The sequence below is a fragment of the Trachemys scripta genome, chromosome 16 (genome assembly GCF_013100865.1).
Source record: "Trachemys scripta elegans isolate TJP31775 chromosome 16, CAS_Tse_1.0, whole genome shotgun sequence".
Taxonomy (NCBI): Eukaryota; Metazoa; Chordata; order Testudines; family Emydidae; genus Trachemys; species Trachemys scripta.
In genome coordinates this window covers 6324159-6349353 of record NC_048313.1, presented here as the reverse complement: position 1 = coordinate 6349353, position 25195 = coordinate 6324159, and the positions used below count along the sequence as shown (strand labels likewise).

General features: G+C 61.5%; 2 protein-coding genes across 2 annotated transcripts in view; both read left to right on the top strand.

Moving 5' to 3' along the window:
- Window positions 1–154: 154 nt before the first annotated feature.
- EPS8L1 (EPS8 like 1) lies at window positions 155–11285 on the top strand (the record flags this gene model as incomplete). The annotated part of the gene is given in 16 exon segments (XM_034793077.1): window positions 155–304; window positions 1302–1384; window positions 1900–2042; window positions 2197–2240; window positions 2714–2840; window positions 3276–3364; window positions 3698–3772; window positions 4341–4489; window positions 5461–5602; window positions 5920–5948; window positions 7132–7231; window positions 7686–7856; window positions 8274–8373; window positions 8590–8752; window positions 9661–9793; window positions 9969–11285. Coding segments are annotated over 16 exon segments (1785 nt in total), but the record flags the coding sequence as incomplete, so codon positions are not given.
- Window positions 11286–14785: 3500 nt separating this feature from the next.
- Window positions 14786–25195, top strand: part of CDC42EP5 (CDC42 effector protein 5) — a 14469-nt gene continuing 4059 nt past the window's right edge. The window contains exons 1-2 of the mRNA XM_034793080.1: window positions 14786–14954; window positions 18878–19175. The gene's annotated coding sequence lies outside the window, so the exon portion shown is untranslated. The remainder of the gene's footprint in view (window positions 14955–18877; window positions 19176–25195) is intronic.

Below are 25195 nucleotides of genomic sequence, written 5' to 3'. Positions count from 1 at the left end.
GGTTCTGGGTCTGGGGTCGGTTCTGGGTCCAAGGGAGGGTCTGGGGGCACTGGGTCTGGGGGAGGGTCTGCAGGTTCTGGGTCTGGGGGTGGGTCTGGGTCCCAGGGAGGGTCTGGGAGCGTCAGGCCGGCCGTGACTCTGTCGCCCCCCGCAGGAGGAGCTGGAGAGCTACGGGCTGGCGGGGGTGCTGCGCTGCGAGGCCGTACTGCCCAGCGCCCGCGCCCACTCCCTGCTGCTCCTCGTGTGCCAGGAGCCCCAGCAGACCCAGCCCGACGCCCACTTCTTCCAGTGTGCCCACATCGGGGTGAGCAGCCGCCCTTGGGGACTGCGGGAGGGAGGGGGCAGCCTCGCCCGGACGCCTGGGTTCCTACTCTGCCCTGGGGCTCCTGCCTCTTTAAGTGCCACTGGCTCCGCCCCCTTTGATTGACATAACTAGCCCCGCCCCTTTCACTTGAAGGCATTGGCCCCACCCCTTTGCAACCGGACTCCTGGGTTCCTCCTGCTGGGATGCCCCCACCATGCGCTGTGATCCACTGGTCCCTCCCATATGGTGACATCACTAGCCCCACGGTTGCCTTTTAACAGCCCTGGGCAGTGATAGCGCCACCCTTTTTGCATCATGCCCCCGGGCTCCACCACTGGCCCTAGGAACAAGCCTTCATGGCTCCCACATGGCAGGAAGTCCCGCCTACTGATGAGAGGGACTTCCATGCGGCATGAGCCAATCAGCTTCCAGAGCCACTATTTCTATTGCAAAAAGTCCCGCCTTTCTGCCAGTGTGAGGAGCGTCAGCCAATCAACTTCTTGAGCCATGACATCACAGCGAGTCCTGCCTTCTGGGGGGGCGGGACTGCCATGTGGCATCAGCCAATCAGCTTCCTAGGACTGTAGTGTCCAATGCAGGAAGTCCCGTCTTCCAATGGGAGGGATTTCTCTGCTGAATCAGCCAATCAGCTTCAAAGGGCCTTGGATGCATTCCAGGAAGTCCTGCCTCCCCATGGAGGATTGACAGCTGTCGGCCCCTCCCTCTAGTGGGGAAGTGGGGGTCTGACTCTGGGGGAAGATGGGGAAAATGCTGTTGTGCCTCCTCCAGTCCCCATGCCAAGGGGGCCGGCCACCCCGAGGCATGCTGGGTGTTCTGATCTGGCTGGCACGGACCCACACGAGGGAGTTCCCGCTATCCTGCCCCCTGGATCAGACCCACGGGGGCCCATCTACGCTGGTATCCCACCCACCTCAGGACAAACTCATGGGCCCATCTACCCCAGTATCTGACCTGTGCCGTTCCCCCCACCCCACAGGCGGAGGCGATCCGGGAGGATATTAACAGTGCCCTGCTGGACTTCAAATCGGGAAGCAACGCTCAGCGGAAAGAAGCGCTCAGGTGGGGCGGGACCCCGGAGTCCGGGGGACTTTGGCTGGGCGGGTGCATTGTGGGGGGCCATACTGGGGTGCAGGCGCTCTGGCCTGGGTGCAGGTTTGACCTTGGGGGTGAAGCGGAAGCCCGATGCGGGGGCGTTGTTGGAGGAGTTTTGGGGGGCTGAAGTAAAGGAGGGACGCCATAGCGGGTGGGGGTCATGGGGCAGACCAGGGGGGTGAGGTTATGGGGGGCCCCACAGAGGCATGAGAGTGGGGTGACGGAGGATCTAGAGGGTGTGAAAGGAGGACCCCCGCATGGGCTGGTGGAAGCTGGGGGTGGGGGAGAGAAATGGGGGTGACAGAGGCAGCCTCCAGGGGAGATGGGACTAGAGGGGTGTAAGGGGAAACACTGAGGGGCTGGGGGGACCCCCTCTAGGCTGGGGGTGATGGGGCAGGCTGGGGAGCCAGGGGGTGGGGGCTTGGGTACATTTTTGGGTGTCTCCCATCCCCCCCTCAATCCCCACCCCTTATCGTTCACAGAGCAAACCAGGAGATGATGCAGAAGGGGGTACCACCACCCCCGGGGGGGACAGGCCCCCGGCCCCCACCCCCTCACAGGAAGGTGGTGATCACCCCCTCAGCCACTCTGAATGAGATGGAGACGCAGAGTCAGGGAGGCGCAGGTGTGTGTGTGTGGCGTGGAAGGGGGGTGGGCAGAACCAGGGAGGGAACCCAGGAGTTCTGGCTCCCAGGCCTCCCTGTTCTAACCACTAGACCCCACTCCCTGAGCCCGATGAGAACCCAGGAGTCCTGACCCCCTGTCCTTTCTGCCCCCAGCTGACCCCTCGGACACAGGCGCGCTGCGGACTGAGCGTGATGTGGTGAGTTGGGCTGGGGGGGCGGGATTTGGGAGTGTTAGGGTACAAGGGACAGGGTGTTGGGGGGGAGCCGGGGGCTGGGCGGCAGCGGGGGGAAGGGAGATTTGGGGGGGTGAAGAATGAGGTGGGGTTGGGTGGCGGGATTTGGGGGTGTTGGGGGTTAGGGTACAAGGGACGGGGTGTCGGGGAGGAGCCGGGGGGCTGGGTGGAAGTGGGGGGAGGGGAGATTTGGGGGTGTTAGGGTACAAGGGACGGGGTGTTGGGGGGAGCCGGGGGAGGGGAGATTTGGGGGGGGAGGGATGAGGTGGGGCTGGGATTGCATGTTCGCCCCATCCCCTGGCTGGGGGCGGGGGATGATCTGCTGCAGCCCCCACCCCCGAGCTGTCAGGGACTTGGGGGTGGGGACTCTGGGGGCTGCACAGAGGGGCCCAGACCCTCCCACTCACCCCCAGCCTCCCCGGTTACTCTCCCCCCAGGAGCTGCTGAACCGGATCTTCGACGACATCGAAGCTTTCGTGGGCAAACTGCAGAAATCAGCCGAGGCCTTTCGGATCCTGGAGCAGCTGAAACGGTCGGGCCGGGGGCGCCGCCGGGAGCCGGGGGGTGAGAGACCCCGAGACCCCCCCCTCTGCCCCCCCGAGACCTCCCATCTCCTCCCCACCCCGTCCTGCCCCCATACGCCCCCCACTGGGAACTGCCCATGCCTGGGGGCACTGCCAGGGGGTGAGACCCCCTGAGACCCCCCATCTGCCCCCCCAAGACCCCTGTCTCCTCCCCACCCCGTCCTGCCCACCATACACCCCGCACTGGGCCAAGGGGTGCTGCCAGGAGATGGGGTGAGAGAAACCCCTCCGCCCCCCCCACATGAGATCTGCCCTATCTGCCCCCCCAATACACCCCATACTTGGAATTACCCGGGGACACCACCAGGTGCTAAGGGTGAGCTACCCCCTTCCTCAGCAGCCCTCCTCGGAAACCCCTTCCCCCGCCCCCGCGGCGCCCCGCCAGCGCCGGGTTAACCCTTTCCTTCCCCTGCAGAGGGGCTGCTGACCCTGCGGGCCCGGCCACCCGCCATGGAAGAGTTCGAGGACACCCTGGCCAAGATGAAATATTCCTTCAGCCTCCTGGTGAGTGACGGCTGGGGAGAGGGGAATGCAGCCCTGTATCTCCCCCTGCAACGGGGACCTCCATTCGCCCCGCCATGGGACCCAGGAGTCCTGGCTCCCAGCATCCCCTCCCCCTGTTCTAATCCACTGGACCCCACTCCTCTCCCAGAGCCAGGGAGAGAACCCAGGAGTCCTGGCTCCCAGCCCCCCCTGCTCTAACCACTAGACCCCACTCTCCCCTCCCTAGTGAAAGAACCCAGGAGTCCAGTCACTCTCCCTCCCCCTCCCCATCTGGAATTTGTGGGGTTCACTGACCCAGAGTGGGGGGGTCTCTCTCCCTTCCCCTCCCCCCAGGCAAGACTCCAGTCAAACATCTCAAATCCCACTTCGGAGGAGCTGGTTCACTTCCTGTTTGGCCCCCTGAAAATGGTGAGTGGGGGGTTGGGGGGCAGAAGTGTGGGGGGGCTGCCCTAGCCCCAGCTGTGGGGCTTGGAATTGCCAGTGCTGGGGTTGGGGAGGGGAACGGAGGGGCCTGCGTGAGCTGGGGTTGGGGGGGAGACCCTGGCTTGTGGGGAGGGGGGCTGAAGTGGCCAGGAGCAGGACTGGAGGGGTTGGGGGGAACATGGCGGGGGCTGGGCATTTGGGGACTCTGAGCTGGGGGGTTAGGGGAGGAGGGGACCGCAGGGTCTGGAGTTGTGGGGATCCGGGGGGGGGAGGGGTGGGGGGAGGGATCCCAGCAGGGGGGGAGCTGGAGGGAGTGGAGGAAGGGATCCCACCATGGGGGGGCTTTGTGAGGGTTGTGGCTGGAGTGGGGGCAGTTGCTGTCTCCTTGGAATGGCTGGGGGGTGTGGGGGGATCTGGGGGACTGCAGAGGATGGGAGGGGAGATAGCGGGACGCTGGAAGGGGCAGTGGGGGGTCTCTTGCTGACCCTGGTCGAGGGGTGGGGCTGGGATCCAGGGGTCTCTCTCACCTCTCCCTGTTCCCTCTCCCCCCCAGGTGGTGGAGTCGTCGGGGGGCCCAGAGTTCGCCAGCGAGATCCGCTCCCCCATGCTGACCCTGGAGGCCGTCACCCTGCTGCGGGGCTGCCTGGGGGCCCAGGAGACCAAGCTGTGGGGCTCGCTGGGTGACAACTGGACCCGGCCCAGGTACCTCGCTCACCCTGGGGCTGGGCGGGGGGGGGAGCAGAGCTCGGGCGCTGCTTTTGGTTCTCCATGATGTCTGCCCAAGATTGTGCCCGGCTCTGCCAGGCGTGGGAATCTGCCCCCGGTTCCTTGATTTTTCACCCACGATTCCACTGGTTTGCCTGTGATTTTCACCCATGATTCTGTGATTTTCCACTCATGATTCTGTGATTTTCACCCACGATTGTTGTCCATGGTTCCTTCATTTTCACCCATGGTTCAGTAATTTTTTACCCATGATTGTTGCCCATGATTCCTTGATTTTTCATCCATGATTCCACGTTTTGCCCATGGTTTCCATGATTCCACATTTTGCCCATGGTTTTCACCCATGATTGTTGCCCACAGTTCCATGGTTTTTGTCCCTAATTCTGTGATTTTTTTACCCATGATTGTTGCCTGTGATTCCTTGATTTTTCACCCGTGATTCCATGTTTTATCCATGATTTTCACCCATGATTCTGTGATTTTTCACCCATGATTTTTGCCCCAGGGCATCTTGATTTTTTTCACCCATGATTCCATTGGTTTGCCCGTGATTTTCATCCATGATTTTCACCCATGATTCTGTGATTTTTCCACTCATGATTCTGTGATTTTTCACGCACAGTTCTGTGATTTTCACTCATGATTGTTGCCCAAGGTTCCTTGATTTTCATCCGTGATTCTGTGATTTTCACCCATGATTGTTGCCCATGATTCCTTGATTTTTCATCCATGATTCCACATTTTGCCCATGGTTTTCACCTGTGATTTTTGCCCACCGTCCATGATTTTTACCCCTGACTCTGTGATTTTTTCACCCATGATTGTTGCTCAGGATTCCTTGATTTTCACCCATGATTTCACCCCCAATTTCTGCCCATTGATTTCTGCCCATGATTCCTGGATTTCGCCATGGTTCCAGCCATCCGTGGTTCTGTCTCTCCCCACAGGGTGGAGTTCCCCGGGGACTACGCCACCCCTTATACCCTGACCTTCCAAAGCGGTTGGGTCCCGCCCCGCCTGGGCCCCGATGGGCAGCCCTGGGAGGATCCGGTGGAGACCCAGCACCGGCATGAAGTGCGCCGGGCGCAGGTGACTGGCCTGGGGGAGAGGTGACCCCTCATCAGATGAGGGCAGAGGGGAGTGTGGGGTGGGGAGGAGGCAGGTGTGGGGGGCAGTTGTGGGGGATGGGAGCGGGAACGTGGGGTGTGGGGGGGAAGGTGGGGATTGGGGGAGCACAGTGGGGGGAGGGGGTGACTAGAAAATGGGGGTAAGAGAGATCAGAGGGTGGGAGATGGGAGCAGAGGGCTGGGGGGTGCAGTGGGGTACGGGGAGAGTTGCGGGGGGGGTCACAGCAGGGAGGTCGCTCTCCCCCCACTCACTCCATTCCCCCCCGCTTCTTTCTGCAGCAATCGGCTCCTCCAATCGAAGCCAATGGGTACGTAGCCCCCCGCCCGTGTCCCCCTCACTCACACTGCCCCTTCCCCCCCCCACAAACTGTCCTCACCCCCATGCATGGGGGGCAGGTGGGAGGGGGGTGCTGGGGCTCAGAGAGGCCGGGGGGGGCTGTGGAGGGAAGGAACTCGGTGCAGGGAGGTTGGGGGGGTCCCAGAGTGGGAGGGGGATGGGGGGGACGGAGCTGAGGTTGGGGGGGGGTCGAAGGGGTCATTTCAGCTGAGGAACCTAAAAAGGTCTTTTCTTTGTTTTCTCTCTTTGTTTCTCTTTGTCGGGGGGGGGCAGGTGGGTTCGGTGGTGAGGGGGGCGGGGGCAAGATAGGGGGTGGGAGGGAGGCGGGGGGCAGAGGGGGTTGGGGGGCTGGCTTGGGGTGTAGGGTGGTTAGGGGGAGGGAGGGGATCTGGAGGGGTTAGATGGAGAGGGGTGAGGGGAGGGGGCAGTGGAGGGGGTGAGAGAGGTGGGGTCAGGGGTTGGCTGGGGGGCAGGGGAGTGAGGGGGCACATAGGACGCTAGGCCTCAGTGAGGGATTGGTGACTGGGAAGGGGGGCACACCGGGGGGAGGCATAGGGTGGGGAGAGCTGCCCCAGATGTCATAGTGGGGAGCACTTGACGGGGATAGAGAGGAAGGAGGGAACGAAAGAGGAAGACATCGGAGGAGAGAGAGCCCGTCCCGCCAGCGCCCCACCCCCCCCAGCAGCCCAGCCAAGGTAGGGAGTGGGGGGGAGGACTTGGGGGGGCATAGACCTTTCTCCCTCCTTCCTCCTGCATGGGCTTGGCTGCTGGGGGTGCCCCTGCCCCTCCTCCCGCATTGTGAGACGTGACCCCTTGGGCCCCAGCGCGGTGCAGACGCTTTAACTTCGCAGCATGTGTATGGCGGGGGTTCTATGCCCTGAGATGGGGGGGGCAGGGGAATAAGGGAGAACCCAAGTGTCCTGGCTCCCATCCCCCCCTGCTCTAACCACCAGCTCCCACTCTCCTCCCAGAGCCGGGGAGAGATCCCAGGAGTCCTGGCTCCCAGCCCCCCTGCTCTAACCACTAGACCCCTCTTCCCTCCCAAAGCCAGGGAGAGAACCCAGGAGTCCTGGCTCCCAGCCCCTGTCCGCCCCCCCGCTCTCTCCACTAGATCCCCCACCCCCTGACCCAGTTTTCCTCCCCTCTCCCCCCAGCCACAGACAGACAGAAGACGGCAGGCTTGTGAGCTGCAAGTACGACTTTGTAGCCAGGAACAGCAATGAACTGTCTGTCCTGCAGGGGGAGCTTCTGGAGGTGAGTCTGTCTGTGGGTTTCCCTGGCTAGGGCCACTGCTGCGGGGAAGCTCGCAGCACCAAGGCACTGCTGGGGGGAGGGGAAGTGTGCAATGTCAGGGGTCCCCGGCTGGGGGGAAGCTCACAGAACGGGGGCCCTGCTGGGGAAAGGGCGCAACATCAGGAGTTCCTGCCTGGAGGCACTGCTGGGGGGGAAAGCTCCCAGCACCAGGGCGCTGCTGGGGGGGAAGCTTGCAATGCCGGGGCACTGCTGAGGGGAAGTTTGCAGCATCCAGGGTCCCCAGCTGGGGGCACTGCTGGGGAGTAGTGCGTAACATCTGGGGTTCCTGGCTGGGGCACTGCTGGGAGAGAAGCTCACAGCACTGGGGCACTGCTGGGGGGAAGTTTGCAGCGCCAGGACACACCTCCCCGCCCCGGCCGGGACAGTGCCCGTGGCTCAGCGTCTCTCCCTCCAGGTGCTGGACGACACCAAGAAGTGGTGGAAGGTTCAGAACCGCTCCGGCCAGCAGGGCTACGTCCCCTTCAACATCCTCAGCCCCCTGCCGGCCACCCAGAACCGAGGCCTGGGCGACCTGCTCAACGGCACCGGCAGCGCCGGCTCCAGCCCCCGCCAGACCAGAGCCCCGGTGAGCCCAGCAATACGGGAGTGGAGAATTGGACCTTTAGGGGGCGCCGGCTCCCATCCGGGCCCAGGGCAGGGACTGGCTGATTCAGGGGGGTCGGGAATGGGGCACGGGGCCTGTCCCCTCTAGGGGGCACCGGCTCCCATCCGGGCCCAGGGCAGGGACTGGTTGGTTCAGGGGGGTCGGGAATGGGGCACGGGGCCTGTCCCCTCTAGGGGGCGCCAGTTCCCATCCGGGCCCAGGGCAGGGACTGGCTGGCTCAGGGGGGCGGGGAATGGGGCCCGGGGCCTGTCCCCTCTAGGGAGCACCAGCTCCCACTCGGCCCCAGGGCGGGGACTGGCTGGTACAGGGGGGCAGGGAATGGGACATGACGCTACGGGGGACTAATATTTCTTGACCCCTGCCTGCGATCCTGACTAGGGCCCCCCAGGCCTGCCGGCTCTGAAGAAAAAGGTCCCAGCCCCGAATGGGACCCAGTGGAACGGCTCCGAGGGGCTTGGCCTAGACCCCAATGAGAGAGGTAAGGAGCCCCCTATATGTTAGGGGAGAGGGGCAGTACCCCATGGAGACCCCAGGACCTGCCCCCTATGTGTGGGGGGAATGGGATCCCCCATAAAGACCCCAGGCCCCGCCCCTTGTGGTGTGTGTGGGGGAGGGGCTGTATCCCAGAGGGGTCCCCAGGCCCCGCCCCTCTCCCGGTGCATGCTGGGTAATGGGCAGCTCTCCCGTCCCGCAGAGCGGCTGAACGAGGAGCTGCTGCAGCGCCTGGCGGCCGGCCGGGGCGCCCCCGCCAAGCCCTTCCTGGTGCACCGGACGCCGGACACGGCGGTGCCGCTGGACCACGACTCCGACCCCGCCCAGGTCCAGGCCTGGCTGGAGGCCAAGGGCTTCGAGCCCCTGTGAGTGGGCCTTGGGCACTGGGACGGGCGCGGGCACATGGGCGCGCTCTGATTGGCTAGCTTGATATGCCTCTGCTTCCCCATTGGCTGGCTCGGCACCTCCTGGCTTCTGACTGGCGGGGGCATCCCGCCATCCTCTGCTTGCCAGCCCTATGTCCACTCTGATTGGCCGGCTCGGCAGTTCCTGGCTTCTGATTGGTTAGGGGGAGGGCTGCGACATTGTGGCTGTCTGATACGTCCTTTCTCTCTGCTCTGATTGGCTGGTCTGGAGCCTCTTGGCTTCTAATTGGCTTGTGGAACTCACAACCCCCCCCCCCCCGTGATTGCTTGAATCAACTTTCCTCTCCACTCTGATTGGCTGGTTCTTCCCTGCTGGAGGAGCCCACTTCTCCTCTTGCTGCTCCCTGATTGGTGGTGGCTCAGAACCGCCACTTGCGATTGGTCGGCTGGATCCCAGGCGAGCTGTGATTGGGTGGTGCCTTCCCATGGACTCCTTCATGATCGCATTTCATTGGACAGCCGGCGAAGCGGCAAAAAGATGCTAATAATTAATTGGACCAATCAGAAAAGAGGATGGGGGGGGCATTAGCCAATCACGTGGCAGCTGAGGTGCGGATGTGTGGTGCTGTTTAAAGTCTCTCTTGCCTCAGTGTCCACCAGCGTCATGGCTGGGGGCACTGCTGGGGGGAAGCTCGCTGCACTGGGAGGGTCCCCGGCTGCAGCCACTGCTGGGGGGAAGCTCGCAGCACTGGGAGGGTCAGTGCCTGGGGGCACTGCTGGGGGGACGCTCGCAGCACTGGGAGGGTCACTGCCAGGGGGGAAGCTCGCAGTGCCGGGATGGGGGGTATCAGTGGGAGGGGCTCTGTGGGGCACTTGGCCTGACTGTCCCCCCGCACTCCTCCCCCCAGGACGGTGAGCACCCTGGGGGTGCTGAACGGCTCCCAGCTCTTCTCCCTGTGCAAAGCCGAGTTCCAGGCCGTCAGCCCCGAGGAAGGAGCCAGAGTCTACAGCCAGGTCACCGTACACAAGGCCATGCTGGAGGTACCACGATCTGGCCCTAGAACTCCTGGGTTCTCTCCCAGGCTCTGGGGGAGTGGGGTCTAGTGGTTAGAGCAGGGGAGGGGGCTGGGCGCCAGGACTCCTGGGTTCTCTCCCGGCTCGGGGAAGGGGCTGCGGGTACCTAGGGCCGTGACTAACGCCCTCTTTGCCCTCCCAGGACTTTAAGAAAACCTCTGAACTGGAAGCCGTGATGGAGAAACGGAAGAGGAAATTGGAGGGCAAGACAGAAGCATCCCGCTCGTGAGGAAGCCACGGACACAGTGCCCCCCCAGCTGGCAGAGCTCCCCCCACTGGCGAGGGTGCTGCTTGGGGGAGCTGGACCACCGGACCCCCACCCGGCTCACAGACTCTCCCCTCCCCAACTCTCTGTGAGGGTGTCTCCCCAAACTAGACACGCTAAGGACCTCTGCACGGGTATAGATTTCTTCACGGGCATCTGGCTACCACCTGCTCCATTCGGGCTACCACGCCTCTTAAAGGAACAGCCCCCAGCGCATATGTGCCGCTCGTTCCAATTTCCTACCTCCGGGCGTCTTTTTGTTGTTGTTGTTGTTGTTTTTTTACTTCCACTATTTATTTAAGAACGGGGGCAAACTTTAAAATTTAGCGCCTCCCCTTCTCCCTCCAAATGGTATGACCTCCCTTGTCCACAATCCCCCCTCTGTTCCCCCTTAAGTGGTACAACTCCTATACTCCAACCCCCCTGAATTTTGACCCAAATGGTACAGCCCCCCCAGTCTGCACAGTCCCCCACCCCCATGGTATAATCTCCAACATCCCCTTTACCTCTGAAGTGGTATGTCCCCCCATTTTCTCCCCCCAAATGGTACAGCCACCACCACCCCTGTTTCTTCTCAATTGGTATGTACCCTATTCTCCACAATCTTCCCCCCATTTCCACCTAACTGGTATGACTCCCCAGCCTTAGAACCCCCCTATTGCCCCCTAAGTGGTACAACCTCAGTCTCCACAGTGCCCCCTCCATGTTCTCCCCCAGAAATGGCATGACCCCCTTCCCATTGTTCAGCCCCCACCAATGGACCCAACCCACCCACCTCCTGTTCTGATTGGTGCAGACCTGAGGCTAGGGGGCGCAGCAGGGACTCAGAGGACCTCATTGCATGCAGTACCCCCTGCGGCCACCAGAGGGGGACGCTCTGTGCTAGTCAGTGCTGCAGCGCCACCAGTCCTAAGGTTGCTTAACAGTTTCCATTCCCAGCCCCCTTTTTGGGGGGCTGCTTATAACTCAGCCAAACCAAAACGGCCGGGGCTGAAAGTTCCCAGCTCTGCAGCAGGCTGGGTTGGGGGTGGGGGGCCTATTCGGGGCGAATGGATTCAGCCGTTTTCGAGAGGGAGGCTGACAGGAGGGAGACCCACAGGTTCAGGTTCAGCCCGCGGGGGCGCCGTGATGCGGTTGGATGGCTCAATTCCACACCACTACGTGCCCTTCGTGGCAGCTCGGCTACTGGTGGGGGGGTGGTTGATTCTCCCCACCCCCCAAAAACAGGAGGGGGAAAAGCAATAAATAGTGGGAAATGTTGACCCTTCAGGGCCTTTTCACAAGTGCAATATTTATACGGGTGATGAATCTGGGGAGCGTGAATAAAACATGCTGCAAATGTGAGGCTCGCGTGTGGTCTGAATTATGGGGTGCCTGAGCCTGAGAGCGGGGCTCAGAGGGGAACAGCCCCATTCCCTGCCCCCTGAGCCAGCCAGTCCCTGCCACTCGAGCCAGCCAGTCCCTGCCCTGGGGCCAGGAGGGAGCCGGTGCCCCCTAGAGGGGAAAGGCCCCGTGCCCCATTCCCAGCCTCTCCCAGCCAATCTTCGAGAGTTCCTCAAACTGGACAGCTGGTGTCGCCGACTCACGTTTTCTGATTCTCTGCCCCAGTTAGGGTCACATCAATAGGACTTCTGGGTTCCCTCCCATCGAGGGGAGGGGAGGAGAGGGGAGGGGGGTCTAGTGGTTAGAGCAGGGACCAGCCCTGTTCAGCTCGGGCCGGATGTTTAAAGAGCAGATTCCTCTCATTCCTGATGGGCTGCCCTGGCCTGGGAGGGAGGGGGGTTGAACCGCAGAACAGCAGCAGGGCATTCTGGGAAATCACAGTCTCTCTCTCTCTCTCTCTCTCTTTCTTTCTTTTCTTCTTTCCCTCCATTATTTTTCTATCTCCTCCATCCCTGGGATTCCTTCTTTCTCCTCCTCCTTCTCTCATTCAATCTCCCCCCTCCCTCCACTGTTACACCAGCAGGGCTGGGGGGGAGCCCAGGGCCGTGCTAGCAGGGGCTGTGAGTCGGGAGTGAGGGGCACCGGCAGAGCTGGGGGCAGGGCTGGGCTAGCAGGGGGCTGCGGGTCGGGAGTGAGGGGCACCGGCAGGGCTGGGGGTGGGAGCAGGGCTGGGCAGGGGCTGTGGGTCAGGAGTGAGGGGCACCGGCAGGGCTGGGGGTGGGAGCAGGGCTGGGCAGGGGCTGTGAGTCGGGAGTGAGGGGCACTGGCAGAGCTGGGGGTGGGAGCAGGGCTGGGCAGGGGCTGTGGGTCGGGAGTGAGGGGCACCGGCAGGGCTGGGGGGAGCCCATGGCTGGGCAGGGGCTGTGGGTCGGGAGTGAGGGGCACCGGCAGGGCTGGGGGTGGGGAGGTGACATACAGGAGTGAATCTCTCCAGCCGGGGTTGGGCCTGTGCCGATGATTCAGAGGCAGGAGGTGGCTGAGCTGGGCAGGGGAAATCCCAGGGCACAGAGGTACCTTCCTGGCCCCTTCTCCTGCCCCCCTGGCCCTGCCCCCCACACCGGAGCCTCGAGCCCCTGGAGCTGATCCCCCGAGTCTGGTACAATCTCCAGCCTGCCCCACTGAGCTGGCGTCAGGCCTGGGCCAAGTTGGGGCGCTGGCAGCCTGCATGAGGGCTGGGAGCCAGGACTCCTGGGTTCTCTCCCTGTCCCGGGGAAGGGAGTGGGGTCCAGTGGTTAGAGCGGTGGGCGGGGCCGGGGCTCGGGCTCTAGGGAACCACGTGCCAGAAGCAAAAACTCCTGATGTGTTTCTTTTTTGAGGGGGGTAAACAAATAACTGTGGCTGCTGCCAAAGAACCAGCCTGGCCCGGCTGCAGGGAACGAGGGGCCGGCCAGGACGGAGCGCTGCCCCCTGCCAGGACAGCTGGGTACACGGGGACCCCTGGCCCGGCTGCAGGGAGTGAGGGGCCGGCCAGGACGGAGCTCTGCCCCCTGCCAGGACAGCTGGGTACACGGGGACCCCTGGCCCGGTGCTGGGACCCAGCCCCTCTGGGGTGGAGCATGGGGTATATGGGGACCCCTCACCCAGCGCTGGGATGCGGCTGGCTCTGGGGTGGGGCACGGAGGCTGGGTATATGGGGACCTGTTGCCTGTTGCTGGTTTGCGGCTGGCTCTGGGGTGTAGCATGGGGGCTGGGTATATGGGGACCCCTCACCCAGCACTGGTTTGCGGCTGGCTCTGGGGTGTGGCGTGGGGGCTGGGTATACAGAGACCTCTCGCCCACAGGGAATGCCGGCTTCCCCCATCCCTGGGCAGGGGGGTCCGCATGGAACAGAAGATGAGGGGCTGTCAATCCTCTAGCACCCACTTCCCCGTCTCAATCCCCCGCTCCAGAAATGGGGCTAAGGGGGGGGGGGCAGGGCCCGATCCGGGGCAGCGCCTGGAGCGTGGCGGCGTCTGTGCTCTGGCGTCTCTTGCGCAATCTGGTCTACGCTGCCCTCCCCCCCAACCCAATTCATCCCCAAGGCCACGTACCCTGGGCGGGAAGGGGGAGGGGGCAGCCCGGGCCGGAAATGAACTCCAGCTGTTCGCTTATCGGCAGGATGCGGCCGGCCGAGTCCCCAGGGGGCCAGATCGCAGGCTCCGGCCCCCTCCCCAGCTGGGTGTCCAATGTATTGCTGGACGGTGCTTCCCTCCCAGAGCCGGGGAGAGAACCCAGGCGTCCTGCTCCCAGCCCCCCGCCTCTATACAACCAGAACCGCTCCCCTCCCAGAGCCGGGGAGAGAATCCAGGAGTCCTGGCTCCCAGCCCCACTCCCCTCCCAGAGCTGGGGAGAGAACCCAGGAGTCCTGGGTCCCAGCCCCCACCCTGACCACTAACCGTGGACGCCTGATGTAGTGAGGAAGGGTGGGTGTATCTCACCCACTTTATCTTAATTAGCTAAACAATAACCCCCCGTCAGGGCCCCTCCCCCCAAGGTGTGACTGTCGGGGCCGGTCTGGCTGGCACCTGAGCAGGGGACGGGGGGGAGCTGCTGTGTATCTCGGTGATTCCCCCATCTGGAGGCAGTGGGACATGAGCCCCCCGCTGGAGCAGCAGCACAGGTTGGTTGCGCTGGCAGCAGTAGTAAGGCCGTTATCTGCGCTGCGGGGCCTGGGCCCAGCCCCAGAGCAGGGCGCTTGGTTGGGGGTTCATGTGCCCGACACAGAGCAGGGCACCAGACCCCCCCCCCCGGCCGGCCCTGGCTCTCAAGGGTTAATTACCAGCCCCCCGCGCCGTCGGAGGCTGGCGGCAGGGAGCCGGGCGGACCCAGCGCCTCCCCCCTCTCTGGCCCCCCGCATTTCCTGCCGCAGGGTCCAGAGCCGCGGCGATGGGAAAAGAAGAAATGAGCCCCGCCCCCCGCTCTAACCACTAGACCCCGCCCAGGCGAGAACCCAGGANCCCCCCCCCCCCCCCCCCCCCCGCTCCGTGGCTCACACGGGTCTGGAAGTTGTTACTGGCTGGGATGCCCCCCCGCCCCCCCTTCAGGAAATTCCAGCGCGGGGCGGGGCCCCCCCTGGTGTGGGATTCCCACCATTTCCTCCCCATCCTTCCCCTTCCCCATTCCCTCCTTCACACAACCTTTCCCCGGGCACTGGGGGGGGGGCGGGGGTGTAATTTTGCCGCGCGGCCTCCCCCCCTCCCACGAGTCGAGTGTCTCACTTGAAAAAAAATCCTCGAGCCTCTGTCTCTTTAAGAAGAGAGAGTTGGAGCAGGGGGCGGGGCTGGGAGAGGCCCCGCCCCTTTAACCCTTCACGAGTCAGAGTTTTTTTTCTGAGCCAGGCGCTGACTTTCTCGCCCCTTGCGCAGCGGGACCCCAGCGGAGCGGAGCGGAGGGGGCCGGCCCGGGCCAGCGCCCCATTGAGGATGTACGTTCCTGCTAGAGGTGGGGAGCTAGGTAGGGGGTGGAGGGGCGGCTGGGCGGGGGAGCTGCCGGGGGGCAGCTGAGGTGTGGGCTCAGGATTGGGGGGAGCTGGGGGGCTGAGAGTGAGGGATCTGGGTTGGGGGGCTGCTGGGGGGCTGAGTGGGGGATCTGGGGGGCTGAGGGTGGGGAGAGCTGGGGGGCTGAGGGGTGATCTGGGGTGGGGAGAGCTAAAGGGAAGGAGGGAGGCAACTGGGCAAGGATCGGGGTGGGGGGCAGCTGGGAAGATCTGGGGGTGGAGGTAGGTGGGGCAGCTGGGGGGGATCTAGTGCGTGGGGGGCAGCAGAGAGGGATCTGAGTGTGGGGGCAGGAATGGGGGAGCAACTGGGGGTCTGAGGGTAGGGGGCAGCTGGGGGGATTGGCAGCAGGGCACATTTTAGGTGAGGGGCAGGAGTGGGGGATCTGGGTGGTGGGGGGCAGCTGGGGGGAAGGGGGAATATTCCTGCAGCTTCACAGATGAAGACGGGAGAAGAAAACTTGGGCAGAAAGAAAGAGGAAAAGTTGGGGAGGCGAGAAGAGGCTGAAGAAAGATGTGACGGGGAGGGGGGCGCTGGGGGGGCACGTGCGTGTGGGGTGAGGGTGCCCATAAGTGTGGGGCAGGGGAAGGCATGCAAGAGTCTGTGCTTGGTCCCCATCCCAGACTCAGACGCCCCGGCCCTGCCATGCTCTAGGCGGGGCCCCCGTTGGGGCCCAGGCATGTTCGAACCGTGTTAGAAACCTGCCCATCCCGCCCCAGGATGCCAGGCAGGTGCCCGCTGTTATGACACAGGTGTGGGCGGGAGTTGTTTTATTATTTGACAACATTCGCTCCATCATGCTGTTATTAGCTGCTGGATTTCTGGTGGCCTGGCCCTGTCACTGATGGACTGCTTTGTCATTTGATTTCCTCCTTCGCCAGGTGTTTGATTTCCGATCTCGCTGTTCGTTTGCTGTAGGTTTTAGTCGCTGCAGGTTACATTTGCCCTTTTGCCGTAGAGTTTATTTGCTAGCCTGCTGGAGAATGCGTTTGCTACACTGGAATCTAGCAAATGTGTCTCGGACCCGATAAATCAGACCGCAAGCCAGCCCAGACATCGCGAATTGGCCAGTCAATTCGATAGCAAAACCATCATTTAGCACATATAGAGCGAGCTCGGAGATAATGAACATGTTCTATAGCAAACGAGCAATGAAATAACAAATACATTGTATTGCAAACTAGCAAATGAGTTAGTGAATTGTTTGCTGCTTTGCTGTATAACTTATTTGTTATTAAGAACATAAGAACGGCCAGACCGGGTCAGACCAAAGGTCCATCCAGCGCAGTGTCCCGTCTGCCAATGCCGGGTGCCCCAGAGGGGGTGAACCTCACGTGATCTCTCTCCTGCCATCCATCTCCACCCTCTGACAAACAGAGGCTAGGGACACCATTCCTGGCTAATAGCCATTCATAGACTTAACCTTCATGAATTTATCCAGTTCTCTTTTAAACCCTGTTATAGTCCTAGCCTTCACAACCTCCTCAGGCAAGGAGTTCCACAGGTTGACTGTGCGCTGTGTGAAGAAGAACTTCCTTTTATTTGTTTTAAACCTGCTGCCCATTAATTTCATTTGGTGGCCCCTAGTTCTTGTATTATGGGAACAAGTAAATAACTTTTCCTTATTCACTTTCTCCACATCACTCATGATTTTGCAGACCTCGATCATATCCCCCCTTAGTCTCCTCTTTTCCAAGCTGAAAAGTCCTAGCCTCTTTAATCTCTCCTCATATGGGCCCCGTTCCAAACCCCTAATCATTTTAGTTGCCCTTTTCTGAACTTTTTCTAATGCCAGTATATCTTTTTTGAGATGAGGAGACCACATCTGTACGCAGTATTTATTTGCTCCATGATCTATTTGCTAAATGACTGCTTTGCTATCTAATATCCCGTTTTCGTGCTAGCGTGAAATATATTGTCTGTGCCATGAAACTTCTGACTTCTTTGCTAGATTGCGTTATAACTTACTGGCTTTCAGACTTGTTTGTCGTTTGGCTGTTTGAGTGATTTGGCTGGGTTTGAGCTCTTTTTAAGATGATTGATTAGTAGTTACTTGTGTTCCTGTACTGCTTAGAGGGCCAAACCAAGACTCCCGTCACACCAGGCGCCGCTGCCCAGACCCCGACCAAGAGCGGGGGCCCGCCTTGGGTGCATCACAGGCCCTCTGTCCATCCTACCAGGGACTGCCCAGACCCCAGCAGAGATCACAAAGTCGCCAGCCTCTCTTTCCCCATGATCGTCTCTTCCAAACGGAGTTTATTTTTTACCCCTGATTCTGCAAACGAAAACTCGGCCCGCAGGATTAAAAGTCTGCATGTGCTTAGGGGTTAGATTCACCGAGCATTTAAACATGCTCTCAAGTCCTGTCCACAGAAGGATGGGGGGGGGGGCCAGGGAGCCAGGACTCCTGGGTTCTATCCTGACTAAGAGGGGAATAGTGGGGTCTAGTGGGTTAGAGCGGGGGTGGGGGATACCACTGATGTGCTTAAAATTAAGCTAGGCAGCGATTTGCTTGGCTTTATCTGAGCAACCTTAATTCTGTCCCTTGACTTGTTATTGACTCTGTAACGGGGTCTCCAAGTTCATTTGATCCCGACTCCTTTATTTTATCTCTCGGATCGGGCAGCTGGTGACGGTGTTTCTTCGCCATCCGCTTGCGGCGTTAACCCCCGAGGAACTTGGCACGCGCCGGCGCCGCGGCTGACTGTGCTCTGACCAGCCCTCCGTCGGGGCCTGCCCCAGCTGTCCTGGGACTTTCCCATTCCCGTCCTGGGGACTCCTGTCGGTCTCCGCATTTCCTGGTCCCTGCGGAGCGCGGTCAAACATTATCTATCTATCTATCTATCGATCTATCGATCTACCTCCATCCACCCCCTCTATCCATCCATCCATCCATCTATCTATCCCCAGCCACCCCCTCTATCTATCTATCTATCTATCCCCATCCACCCCCTCTATCTATCTATCTATCTATCCCCATCCACCCCATCCGCTCTATCTATCTATCTATCTATCTATCTATCTATCTATCTATCTATCTATCTATCTATCTACCCCCATCCACTCCATCTATCTATCCATCTATCTACCCCCATCCACCCCATCTATCCTATCTATCTATCTATCTATCTATCCCCATCCACCCCCTCTATCTATCTATCTATCTATCTATCTATCTATCTATCTATCTATCTATCTATCTATCTATCTATCTATAAATCAGTCCCATAACTTAAAGTCCTCTTCAATAGGGAATAATTACTTTTAAATTATCTAAATCTATTCCCTCCATCCCCACCCATACCCCCTCTCCATCCATCCACCCCCCCTCCATCCCCATCCACACCCCTCTATCTCTCCATCCCTCCCCCCACTCCTCTCTTAGGGTAGCTGTCTATCCCCCTACACACCGCTCCCTCCCTCCCTCTCCGATCCATCCATCCCGCCCCGCTATGAACCGCTCCCTCTGCCATCCCCGTATTATAAAATAGATCCCACCGCTTGCCTTCCTCTCCGCACCCCACTCGGCGCAGCTTCGTTTTTAAATAGACCCCAACGTCAAGTTGTTCTGCACCCAGCCGCCCGGCTGCCCCCTGGCCCTGTTTGCAAACAGAGCCTGGGCTGAGCCGATCGGTACTCGCACCTCCCGGAAGTTCAGGAATGCAGTGAACTTTATAAGTTGGCCTGTACAGGTTTTTTCTCCCCCCTCCCATGGGATAATATTTGCTTTGACTTCTGGATCTCGACTTTCCTGGCAAAGCCCGTGCGGCCTGGGGTCTGAAGCGAAGGCGGGCGGTGTGTGCACATTTGGACGAGCGGCGTGGGTAGGTTTGCCTCCCGCTTATTTATGCCTTTCGTTTTTGGAGCCAGGTAAATAAAAATCCAGCCGCTTCCGCCCCAGAGGGAGGAGAGAAACCTCGAGTGGAGGAGGAAAAGGGCGAAGGACGCCGAGAAGCAAAGGCCACCCCCGAGGTTTTCGGCGCGTTTGCATCGGGGTGCGGAGAAATGACCGGATAGAGAGCGAATCCCGGCCCCACACGAGCTTGGGTGGCGGTGGAATTGTCCTCGGGAAAGCGAGCTCCATTTCTGGATTACAAAACAGGAAGACGAAGACTCTGGCTTGCTCTGTACGTGACTCATTGATCTCCAGACTTGGGATTCGTACAGGGTGAGTAAAGGAATTTTTTTCCGGGTTCTTTTCGGCAGCCTCGGAGGGGATCTGGCCTCATGACGGCGGCGGGAGGGGGGGGAAGCGGATGCTTTGAGATTGTCGAGCCGGTGGGTCGAGGTGATGGAAAAGCCGCTGTGTGGGGTTGGGGCGAATGGGAGGCAGGACTCCTGGGTTCTGTTTCAAGGAGTGGAAGCGGGTGGTTAGAGCACGTGAGGGAAGACTGGGAGCCAGGACTCCTGGGTTCTTTTCCTGGATCTGGGAGGGGTCTAGTGGGTTAGAACAGGGGAGGCTGGGTGCCAGGACTCCTGGGTTCTCTCCCTGGTTCTGGGAGGGGAATGGGGTCTAGTGGGTTAGAGCGGGGGTGGGGAACTGGGAGCCAGGATACCTGGGTTCTTTCCCTGGATCTGGGAGGGGAGTGGGGACTAGTGGGTTAGAGCAGAAGGGGCAGGGAGCCAGGACACCTGGGTTCGATCCCTGGCTCTGGGAGGGGAGTGGGATCTAGCGGGTTAGAGCGGGGGTGGGGAACTGGGAGCCAGGATGCCTGGGTTCTCTCCCTGGCTCGGGGAGGGGGGTCCAATGGGTTAGAGCAGGGGGGGCTGGGAGCCAGGACGCCTGGGTTCTCTCCCCAGCCCTGGGAGGGGAGTGGGGTCCAGTGGACGGGCTATAATTCTATATGTCTTGCACAACCCCAGGGAGGGCTCCTTCCTCCAATCTTCAGGGGGTTGGATAAGATTAGAGGCGGCCCAGGAGACCTGACCATTGTTTGGTTCTTAGAGCCAGGATGGGAGTGGGAGCTTTAAGCAAACAGCCCTTGATAGCAGGGGCCTTATCCCCAGCTCCATCCCCACTGAGACGAGAGAAGGGGCCACTGGTACCAGCCCAAAACAAGGAGGAGGGACCTTAGCACCTCTTGGTCCCAGACAGAGTCACTGGGAGACTGGGATAGAACCCAGGAGTCCTGATTCCCAGCTTCTACCTCTGTCAATAGACCACACTCCATCCAGTAGACTTTCTCCTTTGGAAACATGAAAATCCCGTGGGAGAAGCTATAATCTCATTGCTAAGGGGGAAGATGGTGGGTGATTCAGAACTCCTGGGTCCCATCCCTGGCTGTGGGAGGGGAGTGGGATCTAGTGGTTGAAGCGGGGGTGGGGTGGGGTGGGAGCCAGGACTCCTGGGTTCCATCCCTGGCTGTGGGAGGGGAGTGGGGTCTAGTGGTTGGAGCAGAGGGTGGGGGCTGGGAGCCAGAACTCCTGGGTTCCATCCCTGGCTGTGGGAGGGGAGTGGGGTTTAGTGGTTAAAGCTGGGGGTGGGGTGGGAGCCAGGACTCCTGGGTTCCATCCCTGGCTGTGGGAGGGGAGTGGGGTCTAGTGGTTGGAGCAGAGGGTGGGGGCTGGAAGCCAGGACTCCTGGGTTCTATTCTAGTTGGCCTCTCCTGGTTCTCTTCCTTCCTCTCTTAATTGCTCCTTCAGTGTTTCCTTTGGAGGATTCTCCCACTGGCCCCCTTCACTTTTTTGGGGCGGGTTCCCCGAGACTCCATCCTCGGTTGCCTCTCATCTCCCTCATCTCTGGGCCAAGCCCTGCTGCCTTTTCTCCACTCCCCTAGATCCCACGGCCAGACGGGGCCCGTCATGAGCCGCTGGCCTGGGTGCCGGGATAACCCAGGCCATGGCGCTGCCCTGAAATCCGTCCTGGCTGATCCAGATCAGGTCTTTGAGAGACCGGAGGCCTTGCAAGTGTAGCCAATTATCCCGATAGTTAATTCCCTTCAGCGGGAAAAACATCTGTCGTGTTCCCAGGCTGGGTTTGTCTCCCTTCAATTTCCAGGCGTGGGGCCGGGTCCGACCTTCCTCTGCTCCACTGAGGAACCCGTTAGTCAATATTCATCCCCCACGTCGGTACCGATAGCCCGGGATCGAATCCCCCCCCCGGACCGTCTCTCTGCTCCGCTAAACAGCTGGAGCTCCTGGTGTCTCTCCCGCCCAGGCAGGTTTTCTAACCCTTCAGTCGTCTCCGTGACTCTTCTCCACCCCGTCTCCAATCCATCAACGTCCTCCTTGACTTGGGGGCTGCGCAACGGGACACGGGATCCCGACAGTGTCGCCCCAGGGCCACGTCCAGAGGTGAATTCCCCTCTCTGCTCCCGCTCGAGGTTCCCCTGGGGACGCAGCCCGGGATCCCATTGGCCCCTCCGGTGTCCGGTCTACTGCAGAGCTGTCTCCGTCCGTCCCTGCTTCATCTCCTCGTGGATGTCCAGCTGTCAGCCCCTGCTCAGTTCCTAATCTCCCCCCTCCCCGAGTCCGCCACCCTCCCTCCTCTCTGTCGCTGCAACCACGACTGTCTGGCCTGTCCCATAATGTGGGTGTCATCTTCCGCTCGGGCCTCTCGGTCTTCAGGCCGAAACCTCGCCGCGCCGTTCTGCCTGGGTCCTGACGCCGGGCCTGGGCGCCTAGCGGCCGGAGGGCCAAGCAGAACCAACGGCTGGGAATTGAAACTCAACAATTCCCACCGGGAAACGAGGGGACGAGTTTTTAAGAGGGAGGAAAATGACCCGTGGGGGCAACTTCCCAAGAGTTCGGCTGTAGAGTGAGCAGATATCAGCTCAGGGCCGTTCTATGTGCGCCGCAGGAGGTCAGAGCAGATGATCACAGAGAGAACCCAGGAGTCCTGCCTCCCTGATTCCCCTCCCCAGCCAGGAATAGAACCCAGGAGTCCTGCCTCCCTGATTCCCCTCCCTAGCCAGGAATAGAACCCAGGAGTCCTGGTTCCCAGCCCTTCCTGCTCTAACCACTGGACCTCACTCCTCTTCCTGAGCTGGGGAAAGAACCCAGGAGTCCTGGCTCCCTGCCCCCTGCTCTAACCATTAGACCAGGGGTGGGCAAACTTTTTGGCCCGAGGGCCACATCTGGGTATAGAAATTGTATGGTGAGCCATGAATGTTCATGAAATTGGGGGTTGGGGTGCGGGACGGGGTGAGGGCTCTGGCTGGGGGGAGGGCTCCGGGGTGGCACCAGAAATGAGGAGTTCAGGGTGCAGGAGGGGGCTCTGGGCTGGGGTGAGGGGTGGGGTATTGGCTCCAGCTGGGGGTGCAGGCTCTGGGGTGAGGCTGGGGATGAGGGGTTTGGGGTGCAGGAGGGTGCTCCGGGCTGGGACCGAGGGGTTTGGAGGGCAGTAGGGGGATCAGGGCTGGGGTAGAGGGTTGGGGTGTGGGAGGGGCTCCGGGCAGCGCTTACCTCAAGCAGCTCCTGGAAGCAGCGGCACATCCCCCCCACCCCCCCGGTTCCTATGCGGAGGCGTGGCCGGGCACCTCTGCTGCGCACTGCCCCGTCCACAAGCCCCGCCATCGCACGGTTCCCGGCCAATGGGAGCGGTGGGGGCATCAGGCGGAGTGGAGCCCCCTGGCTGCCCCTATGCATAGGAGTCAGAGGGGGGACATGGCGCTGCTTCCGGGAGCCGCTAGGAGCGTCCCCGACCCTGCTCCCCAGCCAGAGCAGGGCCCCTTTCCAGCAGCGTCCCCCAGCCTGGTCCCGTCGCCCCCTCTCTGCGTCCCGCCACTGGCTCCCCCTTCTCCACGGCGTCCACCCATCTAATCCTCTCCCCATCCCTCTCCGAGGGGCCTGGGGTCCCTGTCGCCATCACCTCCTGGGGAATGGCTCAGGCCACCCCACACCCTGGGGAGATGCTCGCCGTAAACACCCCCAGAACCACCACCGTCAGGTCCCTCCCGGGCCCCGGCGCTGAGCGCCCTGCCCGTCATGCTGGCCAACGGGGCCTCGCCCTGCGCGGGCGTCCCCCCCGGTCCTTCTGCCCATCCATCGCCCGCTGGCTCTCGCCGGCTCCTTGAGGCAGGGATGGGCTCTTTGTTCTGGGTCTGTGTAGCACCCAGCAGTTAAATGTGCAGAGCCGGTGCCCCGGGGGCTATCGTAATACACCTACTCACCATTAAATGTACAGCACCTGGCACCCAGTGGACTACCATAATACACCTAATAGCAATGAAATGTATAGTGCCTGGTGGCTACCATAATACACCTAATAGCAGTTAAATGTACAGCGCCTGGCACCCAGGGGACTACCATAATACACCTAATAGCAATGAAATGTACAGGGCCTGGGGGGTCTGGGGCATGGCTGGGGGGGCGAGAGAGGGGCAATGCTTTGGGGCTACCGTAATACCCCTAATAGCAATCAAATGTACAGGGCCTGGCACCGTGGGGCCATGGCGGGGGAGAGGGGGGTCGAGGTGTGACTATAATTCACCTAATGAACAACACCCAGCACCTTGCGCAATGGAGGCCTAGGTGCTACTGTAATACACCTAACCGTGTGCAGCACCTAGCGCAATGGGGCTCCAGAGCTGGGGCTCCTGGGTGCTACCGTAATACACTGCGGCTACTGGGCACGGTCCTGGGGGAAGAATGGGGGACCCTGGTATGGGAGGAGGGCAGAATGGGGGGCATTGAAGGGAATCCCTGAGCACAAGGTACCTCTGGGAGGGGAGTGGGGTCTGATGGGTTAGAGCAGAGGGGGCTGGGAGCCCGGACTCCTGGGTTCTTTCCCTGGCTCTGGGAGGGGAGTGGGGTCTAGTGGTTAGAGTGGAGGAGTGGGGCTGGGAACCCGGACTCCTGGGTTCTGTCCCGTGCCTCCCAGCCCTGCTGACTCCGCTCCCAGGGACTGGCCATACCTCTTGTTCGCGTTTGTTGGGGCAGGGGCTGGACCTGCCCCGCCCCCGCCCGCAGAATCACTGTTCCCCTCAAGCCTGAATCAACCCTACCCATTAGATCCCCTCCCAGCAGCGAGTGCTGCCAGTATGACTCACCCACAGCTGGAGAGAGAACCCAGGAGTCCTGGCTCCCAGCCCCCCTGCTCTAACCACTAGACCCCACTCCCCTCCCAGAGCCAGGGAGAGAACCCAGGAGTCCGGGCTCCCAGCTCCCTTGTTAGTTATGGCACCAGGCTCAGCCTGGATCCGGGTCCCCTGGCAGTGGAGCGGAACAGGAATCTGGTCAGACAGGTTCCCCGCCCCACTCCTTTCCCCAGGGGAGCGGCTTGGGAGTGGGGTGGGGGGCGGTGGCTCATGGGAACCAGGTGGGGTGTGTGTGGGGGGGTGTTCCCTGCTCCTCGCCTCCCCCACTGTATCCCCAGCCAGAAAGGGCCCTTCTAGCCCCTCTCTTCCCTAGTCACTGTCTCCTTCCCCGTGTTCCTTCTCTCCTCTCGTCTTCTCTCTTTCCTTCATCCCTTTTTCTTTCCCTCCATTAACCCCCCCCGTCCCTGTCCATTCCTGGGGGTGGGGAACCCCAACCCAGCTGCTCCAGATTCCAGCTGTTGTTCTGATAGAGGGGGGCTGCCTGGCCCATCCAGTGCCCACCTCTGCCACCCTGTACCCCGCCTTGTCCACCCCCCCATCTGACCTGCCTCATCCCTGGCCCTGTCCTGCCGCCCTTTCCATCAGAGCAACCCCCATCCTGTCCAGCTGTCCCCCCCAACTGAGTCCCCCCAATCCCCTGCCCCCCCAGCTGTCTCCCCCAGTCGGAGCCGTCCCATCGCCTGCCCCTGATGGGAGCTCCCCGGCCAGGTCTGATCTGGCACAGAGCCAGGGTTCCCAGCTGGCTGCCGGGAGAACAGCCAGAGGAAACTGACTTCACTTCCCCAGGACAGGAAATGCCGCCTCCCCCCCCCAGTTCCAGCTGCCCAGTGCTCCCTCTTCAGCGGAGATCCCCGTCCCTCTCGATCCCCACCGGCCACGCGCCCCCTCCGGTCCCTCTCGATCCCCGCCGGCCACGCGCCCCCTGCCGTCCCTCTCGATCCCCGCCGGCCGCGCGCCCCCTCCCGTCCCTCTCGATCCCCGCCGGCCACGCGCTCCCAGCCCCCCCTTCTAACCACTAGACCCCACCCCTCCCAGAGCTGGGGGGAGAACCTCGGAGTCCTGCCTCCCAGCCCCCACCTTTGAACCACTAGACCCCACCCCTCCCAGAGCCGGGCAGGGAACCCTGGAGTCCTGCCTCCCAGCCCCCCCC